General features: G+C 44.1%; 1 protein-coding gene across 2 annotated transcripts; it reads left to right on the top strand.

Moving 5' to 3' along the window:
* Positions 1-548: 548 nt before the first annotated feature.
* LOC142774793 (uncharacterized) lies at positions 549-12,199 on the top strand. Of its 2 annotated transcripts, XM_075875873.1 has the most exons (5): positions 549-1,125; positions 6,096-6,150; positions 8,314-8,402; positions 11,594-11,752; positions 11,850-11,974. In XM_075875873.1, the coding sequence occupies exons 1-4, from the start codon at positions 979-981 to the stop codon at positions 11,723-11,725; spliced, it is 423 nt and encodes a 140-aa protein (XP_075731988.1). In that variant the 5' UTR covers positions 549-978; the 3' UTR covers positions 11,726-11,752; positions 11,850-11,974. The 2 variants fall into 2 exon arrangements, with proteins under 2 accessions (XP_075731988.1, XP_075731987.1); XM_075875872.1 differs by lacking the exon at positions 11,594-11,752 and having other exon boundaries at positions 550-1,125; positions 11,850-12,199.
* The last annotated feature ends 3,871 nt before the right edge of the window (positions 12,200-16,070 follow it).

Here is a 16,070-nt window from a genome sequence, read left to right as displayed (position 1 = left end):
ATGCGACGCTGTTTAAAGAGGCGGACCCAGGTTACGAGGAGAATTATCAGTATGGCATACACACCACGTGTCAAGCTTTTGCAACATCTAAAGAGACTAAATATGGAAAGTTGCCTTTGTAAGTTAACATGACAGTACCAAATGGAGAAGCCACACGAGAGAACAATTCATCGTGGGCTAAAGAATGTGTTTTAAATATTATACACAGCTTTGCAAGATAATATCGACGAGTTTTACTCGTCTAGGTGTGGGAGGTGTAGGCCTGATAAAATGCGATGTTGCTTCAGAGCCTTTCTTTCGTAATATTGCAATTTTATTCAACTATTTCAAACGCGGCACCGTAAATTTCTACTGGGTGCTCGAACACGGCAAGCAGGTCGCGGGGCAAAATCTTTGTAACATTTTATTACCGAAACAGCGATACTAGCAATGCTTGAGCTGCACTTGCTGTTTTCTAAATTGTAACCTCCTCAATCTCATCACTGTGATCAGGAAACAGAGAGGAAAAGTATAGCAGTAGTACGTAGAGAAATATTCAATTTCAAGCCCTTTAGCAATATCATCTAAACAAATTGCCAGTTCACTGTTGAATTCTCGATGGAAACAAACAGCTGATCAGGGACGCAAGCTTGGCTTGGCACTGGCTTGGCCGTTCATACAGAGCCAAAAGCCGCTGCAGGAAACTGGATTGCGGATCGTATTGAGACAAAATATTTTATACATTTTTGTTTTCTTTGTTTCATTTCTCTAATTGCTCTTGTGATGGCGTGGACCGCGCTTCGTGATCTCATATACCGGCGCACTGTTTTTAAGTTTAGTATGGCGCACGATAATACATGATTGCGTGCTTTAATTTAAAAAGGTTCGCGAGTATGGCAGCAACACTGCAATGTCGGGAAGAGGCACGGGGAAGAGGATAGTAGTAGAACCAGTAGCAGCTGCATGCCCGGGTGGAGCGACTGATGCCCAGATGGAGGAATGTCAACCCGATGCCTTTTGTGTTGGCCGTTCTGGCAGTTCCGCCGACTTTATAGAAAGAGACGACCCCGTCGCTTGTCCTCTTCTCTTTTCCTTCGGGCATCGGCGACAACATTGACGGACGACGTGTTCGACTTCGCCGTGCACGTGAGTATAGGTTGGTTTTTCATTCGAGTGAATTCTTGTTCAGATTTGCAACTTGTCGACTTCATCCTTATCACCTGTCACCGGCAATAAGTCACATACGTGTGATATTTAGGTGAAATAAATGATAATGCACATTTTCTGCTCCATTTGCGTGACTTAGCTACACCAGGACATGAGGTAAAGCCTTTGTCGCCTAGCCACTAGCAGGCAAGATCGATCACTCGCATCCTTCAGTTCACGAATCAACGCGCCTGCCTTAAAATTAGTAAGCTGCTCGCAAAGAAATCTTACCGAGGCAATTTTGTTTTCTGTGAACAATGCACCGTAGATTTGTCTTGAATAACAAAAAAAAAACTTGAAAAATAAATGTCGCGACCTTTTAGAAAACGCCGTGTCTAAGAGCTAGACGCGGAATTTTGTAAAAGGCTCATTAAATTCAGTATGTTTTCGTAGTTTCTGCTTGAAATTATTATTGTCTATGAATTTCATGGCCCAATCTTTTGCTTTGGCTGAAAATCTCGGTGGCAAAAACTTTGTTCAGTGTCCCTTTAAGGGCAGGTGTAGATGCCATCATTTCAGTCGCAAATCTTTTTGCTAGTCGGTCGGCTGGTTAACAATAAGGGTACTAACTAGAGTTCCAGATTTCATCAGCAACACATCGTCATGGCTTCATCAGATGCTGCATTATATACATTCTATCCTCGTTTTTAAATAGGTGTACCGTATGGTCCACTGTTACAGGAAACAAGCGAGCTCATGGACAGTGAGCCATGTGGTGCTAACTGGCAGCGAGGCTTGTGAATGGGACGCATGCGCATAGAATCGGGGTGCGCCCAGTTTTGTCTGCCATTTCTCCGCCTGTACGCATGACAGCATTGGAAAGCGCATCCGTATTTTAGCTGCGCAATTTATCTAGCCCAGTGCTTCAGGGATTTCCTGTGAGCACAAAAAATGCATGATTTTAATCGTTGCTGCAGTGTTTTGCAAGTTGTCACAGTAAAGCACATCATATTTTTCGCATAATGCTCGCTGCAACTAGCAAGTTTCGATGACTCAAAATGCTGTTCAGGTCTGATGTACCAAACATTTTAAGCTCGTCCTCGTGACCATGAAATATTGGTTTAATAAATAATGGAAGGCAGAGTTGGTATCAGTTGATTTACAGTGTGAAAATGAAAACTGCGAAGGACCGTGCCTCGCAAGTAAGCCCCGAGAGCATGAGCAGAGAAGTAGCAGATGAGGATGCTCATGCGCTGCATTTCCAAATCTCACCAGCACTAATGCTTGACGGACTGCTGGCCACGCACTAGCGTGTTCTTTCTGAAACAGGACTTTGGCCCTGTAAGCAAGTTCTTGAAGGGCATAAGTAAAACGTAGAATGGGCCACCTAAATGCACCCATCCTTGAACCATTGGGCTTATGAATTAGTGCCCCTTTCAAAATACTATTCTGAGCTATAAATTGTGACAGAACAGTGCACGAAGTTTATAAACGGGAAAAAAGTCTTTAAATGTCCCCTTTATACATAGTGTTCTTGTGATGTCACTTCTGCCGTTGTCGCCCTCTCCCGCCATGCCCGGGTAACTCCCTGGGTACCTACGGCAGTTCACGTGCTGCAGTGCGGTTTGTTGGGGGCTCGTCATCTGTTGCTGTGAACGATGTGGAAGCATTGTGGTTTTTTGTTGTCTTACTCTAACGAGCTCATTGGATTAGGAAGGCCTCGCTCGTTCACTCGATACAAGACCAGATAATCAAGATGTGCGACACATATACCAGCCACGGCGTACACCGGCTGCCCGCCACAACCTATGAGGGCCTATTATCTTGCTTTCACTACAGATTGCCTGGCCCAAAAACAAGTGAAAGCTCAAAATCTCTCGAGCCGCAATTTTAAGAGTGGATGTGCGAAGCGCAGCTGCTCCCATCGAAAACTAGTCGTGCAGAGCTAGGCAAGTTTACAAGAGATATAATATTATGAATATATTGTCACGGCCTACGCCACCAAAGTAGCAATGCCCCCCCCCCCCCCCAAGTGTTTTAAACAGTGCTGATGTTGAGCTTGAGCCTCTTTGATTGCAATTTGTGGAAATAGTCGAGGAAAATATTATACAAGGCAGATAGCGACTTTGCGTGGTGTGTGTCGCGGTAATGCCAGTCATCACTTTATTTTTCGCGTATGCTTTAACACACTTTTCACTTTGTATTTTGCTTTTGTTGTACGCTAATGTACAGTGGAGTCACTGAACATGATAGAGACCGTGTATAGAATTAATTGACTAATTAAAAAAATCCTGACGCCCAATTTGAACCGATCGGCTATACTTCAAAGTGAACTAATATTGTTTCCCATTCTTTATAGTTTGTTTCAATGCAATACCAAATCTCCGCGATCGCCATCACGATTTTAACCGCCTTCCTCGCCATCATGATTTTAACTGCGGACAAGTTTGTATGTACAGTATCTTGGTAAGCTATATCTGTTTGCAGGTAAATACTTGGCTATGGCACTTACCCGTAATGAAGTTGCACCTGAAGATGCAAATATTGCAAAATTACTTCAAGTAGCTTTTGTTAATCTGCACCAGCCAAATACGCTGGTACTTTTAGGAAAATCGGAATGTGCGTTCTCAATTTCAGGTTATAACTTTCAGCGAAGAAACACCCTAAGCTCTGCTCCCTCTGCGTGGACTACTAAATCAACTTGCCTCACTAGCAGCTCGTAATTTCTCAAACTTGCATCGTGAGGCAAAACTAAACGGGTGCAAGCACGAGGAGACAACATGGCAGTTGTAGGCGATGGATTCGGTTGGTGCCAGGGCATGTTGGTGGCGCATTTCGGAAGTGACGAAAAGGCGCTGCGAGATGCATGTGCACACTTTGTATAGTTGCTGTATTGGACAGAAAACTTTTTTTCTTATCTGAGCAGTTTTACCAAAGGAAGCTTCATCATATGGCGTGATAAATGAAGCGAATCCACAGGTTGAACCACATCATAGCCTCGCTGTGCTTTTGTACTTTTTTTAGCTCGCAAAATTTATTTGTACATATAAGTGACAACTTGCCAGTAATAAGGCAGCACTTGTTTCTTTACCATATGATCATCTCCGGTGTGCTGCTGCCTCAATATTTCAAATTCTAAGCATTTACACCATTGTATGCTAACTTTTCCTTCAAAGTGAGACAAGCCACATGTGTATCGTAGATCAAGAAGCATGCCAGTTTTACGTACTTGCAAGGTAAACATCAGAAATGCACAGTTGATCAAAAATACTAGTTTAATGGTGCATCTACATAGCAAAGCACCTGTGGCACCTTGGGAACAAGATAATGCCACATATGTTACAAGAGATAATTAAAAAAGACAGGGGACGTTCCGTGAACAAATAGAAACAAAAATAAAATGGCACGTGGCAGCGAGCGAAGGCGGCAAGGGGGGGGAGCCCGTGGGACTTCAGCGGATGAACGTAAGGTGTGTGTTTAATATGTGGAAGAAAAAAAAAAAATTCAAAATCTTGGCGACTGAAATGAGGGTGACTTAGTGAGTGCGCTCATGACGAGAGTAAACACGGTTATTATTATTATTTTTTTTTCAAATCTCTTTTGAAAGCCACAAAAAATCTGTATGTGGTGCAGCCTAACAGAAGGTCCGTGAAGGCAAATTATGAATTCGTCGTCGTACAAAGGCCTATTTTTTTTTTTTTTTTTTCTTCCATGCGCACCATCCCCGCCGCGGTGGTCTAGTGGCTAAGGTACTCGGCTGCTGACCCGCAGGACGCGAGTTCGAATCCCGGCTGCGGCGGCTGCATTTCCGATGGAGGCGGGAATGTTGTAGGCCCGTGTGCTCAGATTTAGGTGCACGTTAAAGAACCCCAGGTGGTCTAAATTTCCGGAGCCCTCCACTACGGCGTCTATCGTAATCATATAGTGGTTTTGGGACGTTAAACCTCACATATCAATCAATCAATCATGCGCACCATAAATAGTGCTCAAAATTTAATTGCATATGTTGTTTTCATCCTCGCTGTATTCCGTGCTGTTCATGATGTAAAAAAAAAAAAAAGTAGCACGCTGAAGTGGTGCTGCTTTTGGGCAACAGTTGAAAATGGCGGGGTGCATGAATGCGGAATACTGCCGCTTACACTCAAATCACTCTTGTGGTCACCTCCCACTGTTTGCAGCATGTGTTGTGTATACACAGCTGCATATTTCCTAGCTAGAAAAATTTGATTTTAGGTGTTTCACGCCATTTTCCATGTAACTATTCCACAATTGCACACACTGATCAGCAGGCTTTCAATTGCGCTGAAGGACACAGGTGCCATAAAATTCATAGTCGATTCTTTCAAGAAACCGTATGTAAAGGCTGAAGCTTCATGCGTACATACACACACACATACCATATTGTTTTTTGTACTTTATGAAAGCTGGGAAGGTCTCATGTGCCTCCAAGCGTAACCTGTCTTATTTATTCTCCATCACCCCAAAAGTTTTGTGAGTTTCAAATAAAAGTACTTTGCGCATGGCCACTTTTGGGTAATTTTTTTGTGTAGGTGTTATTTGAGCAGCCTACAGTGTTTATGTATATGTTGCATTATAAAGATGCAGAATGTGTGTAGCTGTACAATATAGATGAAGTGTAAAAATTAAGTGTGTCTATTGTAGTGTTCTTGCAACCAATCTTACCCCCGTATTCTAGAACGTCCCTCCACTCAACGCTTCACCTTCACTTGAGATGGCTGATGGAAGCGCCGTCTCTAAGCAGAGAAAATTGCTGCATGTCAGCAATAATCTGCTGTGATTCTCGAGTAGTGCAGCGTCGCTTTCAAACGAGCAGCAGCACAGTGCTCAACTCTGTCAAGTGAAGGGTGAAAGTCGAGTTAGGGAGCGTTTATGAATATGGGGGTTAGTTTTGTTGTCTTGTTAACCTGCCATTAACACTGGATTGATGCTACTTTGCTCTAGCTGTACAGTGCTCTCCAAGGCTCAAGGAGGCACCGCACGGGGAAGGCTCGGAGCAAACCAAGCGTGAGTTTCCTTTCATTGTTACACTATGCACGTATTAAGTGGTAGACTTTAATGTATGCTATTTGTATTGTGCAAGTTTTTGGGGACATACAACTTCCAACACTTATATGTTCTGACGAAAATCACGCAAGAATGAGAGAAGCTTGTGCAAAAATTATGCAAGAGTGTAAGAAGCTTTTGCAGAAGTCTGTGAAATGAAGTTTTGAAATTTTGTGGCAATGTGTCATTGTACAGTGGTCAACAGTCTTGCTCAGCATGCTTGACTGCAGGGCTCCCGGCTGCACAGGCGCATCTACGGAGTGCCTGATGCATGATGGGCCAAATGTCAGCCTGCACACTGGTGCCTCTTATCCCCGTTTGTCTGTTACATCAGTGTCTCTTGTAAAGGGGATCAACTGTGCTACCTTTTTTTTTTCGAATGTAATGAGTTCTTTTTCCAGATTATTGTTGTTTTAAGGTAGAGCCTCACATTTCTATCAAATACTGAAGATTCTATTTTCCCTTCTAGATGCTATGAAGTCACTCCTTGTGTTACAATAGAGTGAACACTGTTATGAGAAAAGCTACTTTATGGAGTTAACTCACTCCATATTGACTTAACACACAGAATTGGTGAAAACTACACTCCATTCCAGCCGCATTAGGAATAATATTCATTTGCATACTTCTGTTTCTTTTGTTTGTTTGTTGGCTGGAGGTTTGGAGTATAGGGTGGCCAGACAGAGGGCACTGTGTAGTCTTTCTTCATCTTCCCAATTTTGTGAACATCAATTGATAGCCGTATGGGAAGCAGCCAGCATGCTGAAACAGCGGTGCAAGCATGCAAGATGTTCACCATTGCATGCAGTCAGTTGCTGTGAGCAACCTACTGCATACAATTAACTGCGAGTGGTGAACTAACGCTGCACTATGTGTGCCTCCTGGAAAGCTGCAATGGTAAAGTGCCACAATCGTATAGTAACATGGATAACATCGCAATTTGTTTGTTGAATAATTTTGCAACAGAATCAATGGAGTTTTGGATAAATTTGTGTATCTGCCTGGTTCATCAAAGCTACAGAGTCAAATGCGGTATATACTCGCGTATTATGTGTACTTTTTTTGTCAATCCGGTCATGTGCGAAGCTAGTAGGAATCGCTGGCCTAAAAGCTCAACTGGGAATATATGTTGCAGGCGCTGTCACAGCTGTCTCAAAGCGGATTGTCATTTGTTTGCTAAGCCTGTTCAAATGCCCCCATTTTCTTGAAGTTCTTCCGAACAGTGCTCACAAAAACCAGTTCCCACGACAGGGTTATACCAGAGAACATAAGTACTCTCCAATAATTTTCGGGAACCCAACGTAAAGTAAGATGCAGACAAGGAAGCGCGATGCCAACACAGTGCTGTGTGTGTCGCCCTTCATGTGTGTGTGTGTCCATTCCTTGTCCCAGTCTTCTATTGCGTTGTGTTCCCTCCGATATCTAACCAACACACCCAAGCTTCTATGCTAAGTCTTATTCAACGCACTCTTCTGCTGGCTCCCATACTGAATATTGCATGTCCAAGAACTCCACGCTGATGTGCTTAGCGGTAGCACGGTTTCAGTTTTCTTCGGTAAGCTTTATAACAGCAATCTGCCTCGTATATAATTATTGTAGCCTATCACAAGGAACGGTAAAAACGCAATGGCCAAATGGCGAAACCGAAAAAAAAAAAAAAAAAATGAGTGCGAAAACCTGTCTCATCTAGTTGATGTGACAGGTCCTTGCACGCGTTCAACATCTGTGCTGTGTCTCAGGAATACATTCTTGCCGTGGAAGAGGTGGGAAGATAGGAGGCAAACCTTTAGGCATTTCGGACTACACATAAACAGGTTTCAGTTTTCAAGTTCGATATTCTAGGGAAAGCATAAAAGTTCATGGAAGAAGGGACCTTGCACTCAGTCCATTTTGTGTAAGACTGCCCTCGCCTGCTCGACAAGAGATGTGCCTGACCAGAGCATCATGAAGTCAAATGTGTCTGTGTGTGTGCTGGCAAGGTGGCTCGGGCTGGTTGGGGAGAACAAAGTATGCAAGCAAAAAGTTTCTTGTAGTAAAGCAGGCTGGCTAATTATACTGGTGAGCAAATTATGTGAGGATGCAAATTGTGCGAGTAAATATGGTATGTATTCTTGTATGTTTCAGCTCTATTGCTACGGATCCTGCGGATCCAACTTGGCATCCGGCAGCAACAAAGACAGGTTCTGCAGGAGGTGCGTCAGCTGAAGCACAAGGTACGGCTCTTGTCCGTGCCTCAGCACGCCCAGCCAGCACAGCGCCCCTCTGACCTTCCCCGGCTGCCTGCTGGTACAATTGGAGAAGTGGAGGCAGCAGAGGCAGCTGTGCAGAGTAAAGCTGTGGCTGCGGCTTTGGTGTATATTTCTTGATTTTTAATATGCCTATGTAACATGCAGAAATTTAGTACTGCTTTAAGATGCCGTGTTTCGGGAAACAAACTAGTCAGGTTATCTCATGAGCCACTGTACTACAGTCGAATATGAATAATTCGTACTCAAAGAGGCCAGAAAATTTGTTCAAATTAAAAGAAGTTCAAAATAATGAAAGTTACCGTAATTACTTGAATCTAACACGCACCTTTTTTCCGGTTAAGAGAGTTCATGAATCGCATGTGCGTTAGAATCGAGTAGGAAAAAAAAAATGAATATGGTCATTCTATTGCCATCGCCACTTACAAAATGGCCGCCCCCTACGTGCGTCGGCATGGCGCGTCGGTCATTTCTGCCTATGTGTTTCCCATGCGCGGCACTTCATACGTGTGCTGAGGAGTTCGTCATCTTGTAGTACATTAGCATCGACGGCATGGTAGGGTCGACTCCAAGAACTCGACGAGTGCACCACAATGCTGCTTCTAAAAGAAAAGTCGTCGCGTGTGCCGGAACGGACAGAAATCGGGCCGCATCGTGGTCATTCGGAGTTCCCGAAACGTGCGTGCGGGACTGGCGGAAACAAAAGCAGAATATTGTCGACAGCAAAGATTCACGCAAAGGCTTCAGTGGACCACAGCAGGGTCGGTTTCCACAAATTGGAGAGCTGCTCGGCGAGTATGTGATTAAGCAGTGAGCGGCACAGCGGCCCGTGACGACAGAACTGCTCCAAGTGCAGGCTATGCAGTTAGCCTTAGAAAAAGGGCTAATGCAGAGCCATTTTAAAGCGAGCAGGTGCTGGCTAACGAACTTTATGAAGAGAAAAGGCTTTTCCCTCCGAAGGCGAACGGGCATATGCCGGAAGTTGCCGGAGGAGTACGAAGAAAAGCTTCAGAGTCTTCAGAAGTTCCTCCTAAACTTGCGGCACAACAACGGCTACCTGCTTGGGCAAATCGGGAATGCCGATCACACGCCTCTTTACTTCGACTTGCCTGGCACCAACAACCGTCTAGGAGAAGGGGGCGAAGCAAGTTTGTGTACTGACATCGGGCCACGGTAAAACTAGAGGGACAGCAATGCTCTGTTGCACGTCAGATAGGCGTAAGCTTCCCCCGTACTTCATATTTAAACGGAAGACGCTCTCAAAAAGAGTCGTTTTCGCGAGTGGTGTGATCAAGCGGGCCAACGAGAAAAAAGGGTGCGCGTTGCAACCGATGTCTTAGGGTTTTTTTTTTTTTTTTTTTTTTTTTTTTTTTTTGTCGTGGAAACCGGGCGCGCGTTACAATCGAGGGCGCGGTAGAATAGAGTAAATACGGTAAACGAGCGGAGGGCTCACCATGCAGTGATGCATGTGCATGGAGAAGTTTTATTCACAAATTACAGGACATCCGTCATTAATTAAAGTAGTCAATACATGTCTGTACACGTTGGCCTTGCAACGAGTCAACAAGTTTTGCGTGCAGTTTGCAAAGCATTTGTACTTCGGCTTCAGTATTCTCCTGGCAAAAGAAGTTGCGCGCGGCAACGTCCAGCGCTGACACTCTTCGAAACAGTGGAAACTCTGTTTCCACTGTTACCATCTGCGCTGCAGCCGGAGCGTGGCCAGCACATGATGAGAATGGAGGAGCGTCTCCACCTGGAGAAAAGCAGATCGGCATTCGAGAGAGAAACACTCCGCGGCAGCTTTTTTTTTTTCTCTCTTCATGTGCGGTGTTGAAAGGAGAAGAGTCTCTACATAGCAGGAACGAAAAACAGGGAAGCGTGACACCGGCGCGTTGCAGATCGGCATGAGAGAGCCAACTCTCTGCGACAGCTTTTTTTCCCCTCTTTCTCTTCATGCGCAGTGTTAAGAGGAGAAGGGTCTCTACGTGGCAGGGACGGAAAAAGCCGAAGCGGGGCACAGGAATGTCGCAGATTGGCATTTGGCAAACATTCCCCCGCAGTCTTTTCTTTCTTTTTCTTCATTTTCTTCTTCAAGCATAGCGATGAGGTGTCTGAAGTGCCACCGCAGGATTGGGCGGGGTGCTGAGAGCATTTTCGGAGCGCGGTATAGCTTTGATAGGACCACAGCGTCAGTTCGAATTGAGTGTGTTGGAATTAATGAGATTCGACTGTATTTACTATAGTCTGTGAAGTCCGAGTGAACTGTCCTAAGCTAGCAGACGATGTAGGCGGCATCGTGTGTTTGATGGGCAGTGACTAGCAATATCCTGCTTAAAACAGACATTCAGTAATTTTGTTCATTTATCACCCTATTTCGTGTGCGCTGCGGCTCTCTCTACTTTGAGCTACAGTTCACCCTGCCTTGTGTTAGCTGATTTCTTACCTTTTAAAAATCTAACATGCACCCAATTTCGCAGTGTGAAGAAAAATGCACCTTTGTTTATTGTGATGAGATTTCTATAGCGACATGCCTTTTTGTTGGCTATCACAGAAAAATATAAACAGCAAATGGTGCGACAATCTAGTGCGACCTTTATTTTTCTATCAGTTTCATCTATGACCAAGATTTGGTCGCTCTAAGGTTGCCTCTTAGTATGCCTTGATCATGTTCATTTATCTTGTTGTGCTCTGCTTACAATGCATTGATTAATAACATGTCCAAGCTTCTTTTTGAATTCCACATATTTTATCGTTTTTCACATGTAGAAGCTACTCCTGGTCAACATTCAGGCAAAGACATTGTAACCTCGAAGAAACGTGTATTGGAATTTGAGCACTGTACAAAGTAATTATACTATTTCATAGCTAGAATCAATATTTATTAAGGGTTATAACAGTGTTGCATTTGATTTCATAACAGCGAAACTGCATTCAGAGAAGGACTCTGAAAGGTTCTCACACTGAGTGTGAGAGGGCTGATGTGGAAACCATTTTAGGTCAAGTGAGTTGAAGTTAGCGTAAAAAAACAATGAAATGTTGTGATGCCCAAAAATTCAAGTTGTTGTTTTCAGTGTCCTCTTCTTGCAGATTTTTATCATATAAACATTTCGATGTGCTGTTGCGTTCACCCCATCTATGCTTCTTGCATTTTTTTACAGTGCAATCACCTCCTGCAGATTGGGGGACGTGGCCTCCGAGAAATTAGTGTGAATGCCATGAAGGCTGTATTGGCACATGACGTGCAAGTGCTGTACAGCCTTCATGCAAAAAAGGGAAAAGGGCCTTTGTGAACCTGAGGCTCTGTAGATTAGTGACAGGTTAGACTTGTTCATTGTTTTATGTGTGTGTACCCTTGTGTATTCTCTGTACTGCAGTGCTTCATGTGTACTATGGTATTTCTGTTCTTGTATGCAGATGTCATCTGCCAAAAAGCAGGGTGCGACCAGGCGGAGGCCCTCAACTTTATTAAGAGGTGGCTGCCAGGGTCTGGTGATCGCTGTGGGGGCAGGAAGCGGCGCTTCAGAGAAGCATTTGTTGTGGAGCAGCCCGATGATCCCCACTCTCAGAGTGCAGATTATCGGCTGCTCGCGGCAGCTGGCTTCCTGCCCAGCCACAGCAGCCAGGGCCTTGACAGCACCACTGTCACTGTGCCCCCAACGCAACCTGACCTGCAGTAGAGCGGGCCTTTTTTAGTTGTGTATATATATTTTTCAATGTATACATTTTTTGTTGTACCAAATAAATAAAAAAAAACAAAGAATAAATAGTCTGCAGACTGTCGGTGGTGCACTGTTCGGCTAGCTTATGCTGATTCGGAAGCACCATCACCATGTTTTAGTTACAAAAAAATGCTCTAAACTATAAATATTCTCGATTACCATGTGGAGGACATATGTGGGGATTGCAAGTGGGGGACATACGCTTTGAACATTTACTTCCTAACGACTTTTTTCAATCTGCTGTACCAAATACCAGTACCAAATAAAGCACTCGCTATTGCAAAAGATAAATTGGTAAAAAAATAAACTACGCTTCTAGTGTTAGCAAAGGGAATAAGGTATAAAAGATGAAATAGATCGAGTAACTGCTTTCAGTTCTCAGCATTCAATTTTCTGTTGCCCCAAGTATACAGGGCTGCAAAGCTACAAGAGCGGGTCATCGAGGCATATTGTTTAAATCTTCCGGTAAGAAAAATTCCCTACTAATAATGGTTACATAATGGCAAGCCAATCAGTAGCCAATATTCGTCGTGCAGGAAACATCGGTGTAATAACGGCATTTGATTGGCTGCAATGTGGCCCTGGATTGGTCCAATGTCGGTCGTACATCCGTAGCCAATATTCGTCGTGCAGCAAACATCGGCGTAAAAATGGCATGTGATTGGCTGAAATATGGCCCAATGTTGGCCGAACATTGGCAGCTTTGTCGGCAATACGATGGGCCTTCGTCGGCCCGATGTTGGTTGCATACTGGCTAAAACATCGGCAAAACGTCGGCCCATCATTGGCTTGAACGTCGGCCCGACACTGGAACAAGTTGCACTTCCGACGTCGGCCCGACGTCGGTGCCGATGTTAGCCGATGTTGGTCCAAGATTGGTCCAACGGTGGCGTGCTGCCTGGGTTGCAGTCGAACGAATGCATGAGCAACAATGCACCGACTCGCTGTGGTACAACGCTCGTCGTCGCTATGTCTCTTACCAACTCGGAGAACGAGTATGGTTGTACACTCCCATTCGACAACGGGGCCGGTCGGAAAAGTTGTTACGCCGCTATTTTGGTCCCTATAGAGTTCTCCGTCGTCTCAGCGAAGTGAACTACGAGGTTCTTGACGAGGACATGGCTCGTCGATCCCGCCGTTCACAACAGCCACACGTCGTCCATGTTTCAAGGATGAAACCATTTTACCAACACTGACTATTCGTCACACTCCCTTGAGTAGACTTACAGTGATTGTGAACACCCCCTTGTGTACTGCTCATCGTACGTGTTTTCATCAGGAATTATGTTATGACATCGGGACGATGTCCTTTGGGAAGGGGGGTAATGCCACTAGTACAAGATCTGCAAGTATTATTTCCCCAGATGCTGGCATGCTTGTATGTGCCGCTGTTCAGAAAAGGACAAAGATGCGCGTGCAGATAGAAAAACAATAGTCATACTGCCGTTGTTTGAATCAGTTTGACGTCCTTGTGTGCCATTATCTGCAGCTTACAGTTACGTTGCAACGTGACAATATATATATATATATATATATATATATATATATATATATATATATATATATATATATATATATATATATATATATATATATATATATATATATATATTGCAATTTTTCTCTTTTTATGTTGTTGTTTTTTATGTTTATGATAATGTTTGAGTGTGATGTTTTGTGGAAGAAGGGCCATTTAAGGGGGAAAGAGCACCAGTTCGTGAGACAAAAGATGTGGGCAATGATTGGGATTAGCGGCTGTATAAGAGCCTTAAAGTTTCTCGCGCTAAGGTGGGTAAAACATACAAGCAATAAAATCAAGGCCAGGCTGTGAAAACTGTGTGGTGTTAATGAATGACAAATGTTTGTGATGATAGAAACGATGGTGGGCATGTATGGCTTTAGCACAAGTGCCTAAATCTTTCACACCCTTGCGGCCAAGGGCCGGGACGCAAGTGCTTTCTTGACTGTAGCCACCGCAGTGGAGGCCTCTCTAGAGAGGTCGCTCTACGGAATGACTGGTTACATGACGTGACAAGTACGGACGTCTCTCAAAAAAGCCAACAGCCATTTATGTTTGAAAAAAGGTTTCCTACCGACAAGCATCGCAGGGTGAAGTGGTATTTGTTGTCGGTAGAGAAACGGAAAGTTTTGGCTTCTCAGCGTGTGTAATTCTTTACACTGGATTAGAATGTGACGTACGGTGAGCGCTTCTCCACATCACTCACAGAAAGGTGGATCGCCCCCAGACAAAAGAAATGAATGTGTTGTGTGTGTATGCCTTGTTCTTAACCTTCTGAGGATTACTTCTGTGTGGCGTCATTTTAATACTGGCGGCAAATTACCAAGTTGCGGCATGATGACATGCAATTTATAACCTGTGTGTGTCCTATGTGCTCTGCCAATAACCCCTGAACTTTCGTTTTATAAAAGGTTTCAAGTCAAATGCAGGAGTTGGTATTGATATTTTTGAAGTGGTTCTGTTGGCGGATCCAGCTAGCTGGTCCACCAGAACGTTGCTTTGTATTTCGCGGTGTGTGGCACCCAGCAGACTACGACATGCTGCTTGGATGAGTAGAGTGTGCATAGGAGCAAATAAAGCGATGGAAGGAGAGGGTTTTCGTGCTTTTTAGGTGTTTTCAGAGCTTTTACTGCGCTTCGGAAATCTGTATATATTATTGCCTTCGGCACCCTTATATGTTTAATGTGTTGAACAGCCGCAAGAATCGCATAAGCTTCGTCGGTGAAAATGCTTGTATCAGAGAGCAGAACGCCGGCTTCCGAAAAGGATGGGCTGAAGGCTGCGTACGAGACAGAAGTGTTAGACTTTGAAGCATCCGTAAAGAATTCAGGACATGTGTACTTATGTTGTAGTTCAAGGAAGGTATGTCTGAATATGTGCAATTGGTGCATGCTTCGTAACCTCCAAGAGAGACACGTCGCAATCTATCGCCTGCCACTGCCGCGTTGGCAGGCATATTGCGGGAGTCATCAAACGGTGTTCAAGAGGCACACTGGTTTACATCGCTAGGGCCCTCACCCGGAGTGAGTAGCGCTGTCTCATAGAAGGTCGTTTCTAAAACACAGCAAGACTTGACATGTCATAATTTTGGAATGTGAGGGGTGATCCTTGTCTGCGTTTACATTAAGATAATATTTAAAGGCATGTAACATCTCTGTAGGTGGAGCGACCATTCGTTCGATTCCACGGAATGGCTTTTCAGGGGGCTAGTGAGAAAACTGCCCGTGGAGAGGCGGATGCCCAGATGATGAACACAATCAAGCATTTTAAGGGCAGTAGGTGTCGCAGACTGATATGTTATTGCCCCTGAGTCTAGGCAGGTACGTATGAGGCTTTTATGCAAACTCAATAAACACTTATTGTCACTTTCCCATGTAGTGCGTGACAACTTTTTTAAAACCTTTATGACTTTTATGCACTTTTTAAATACTTGATGTGTGGTATTAAGCTTAGCTTTATGTCCAATCATAGGCCTAAGATTATATGTTCAGTAATAACAGCAAGACATTGCCCAAGTGGTTGAATAACAGGTTCGGAATGAAGGCCTCTCGTCCTGGAAAATAAGACACACGTGCTTTTCTGTGCATTTAGCCGGAACCCGTTTTCTTCTGCTCAATTGGAGACTTTGTTCAGACTATGCTGAACCTACCACTCACGCATGATCAGATTACAAGACTTAAAACCAAACGGGACGTCGTCGACATATGTGCAGTAAAACCTATTTTGAGGGATAGACAAGCGCAAAGAATTCTATTTGATAAGAAAAGTGTGCAGCTAAGTACACCACCTTGTGGCACTCCTGGTTTTTGTAGAAATGTTTGGGAAAGAACGCCTACTACTCGGGCTCGTAATGTCTGATTTGACAAGTAACTTTCGATTATGTTAAACATTCATCCA

This window comes from Rhipicephalus microplus, chromosome 10, assembly GCF_043290135.1.
Source record: "Rhipicephalus microplus isolate Deutch F79 chromosome 10, USDA_Rmic, whole genome shotgun sequence".
NCBI lineage: Eukaryota > Metazoa > Arthropoda > Arachnida > Ixodida > Ixodidae > Rhipicephalus > Rhipicephalus microplus.
This window is presented reverse-complemented; position numbering and strand designations above follow the sequence as displayed.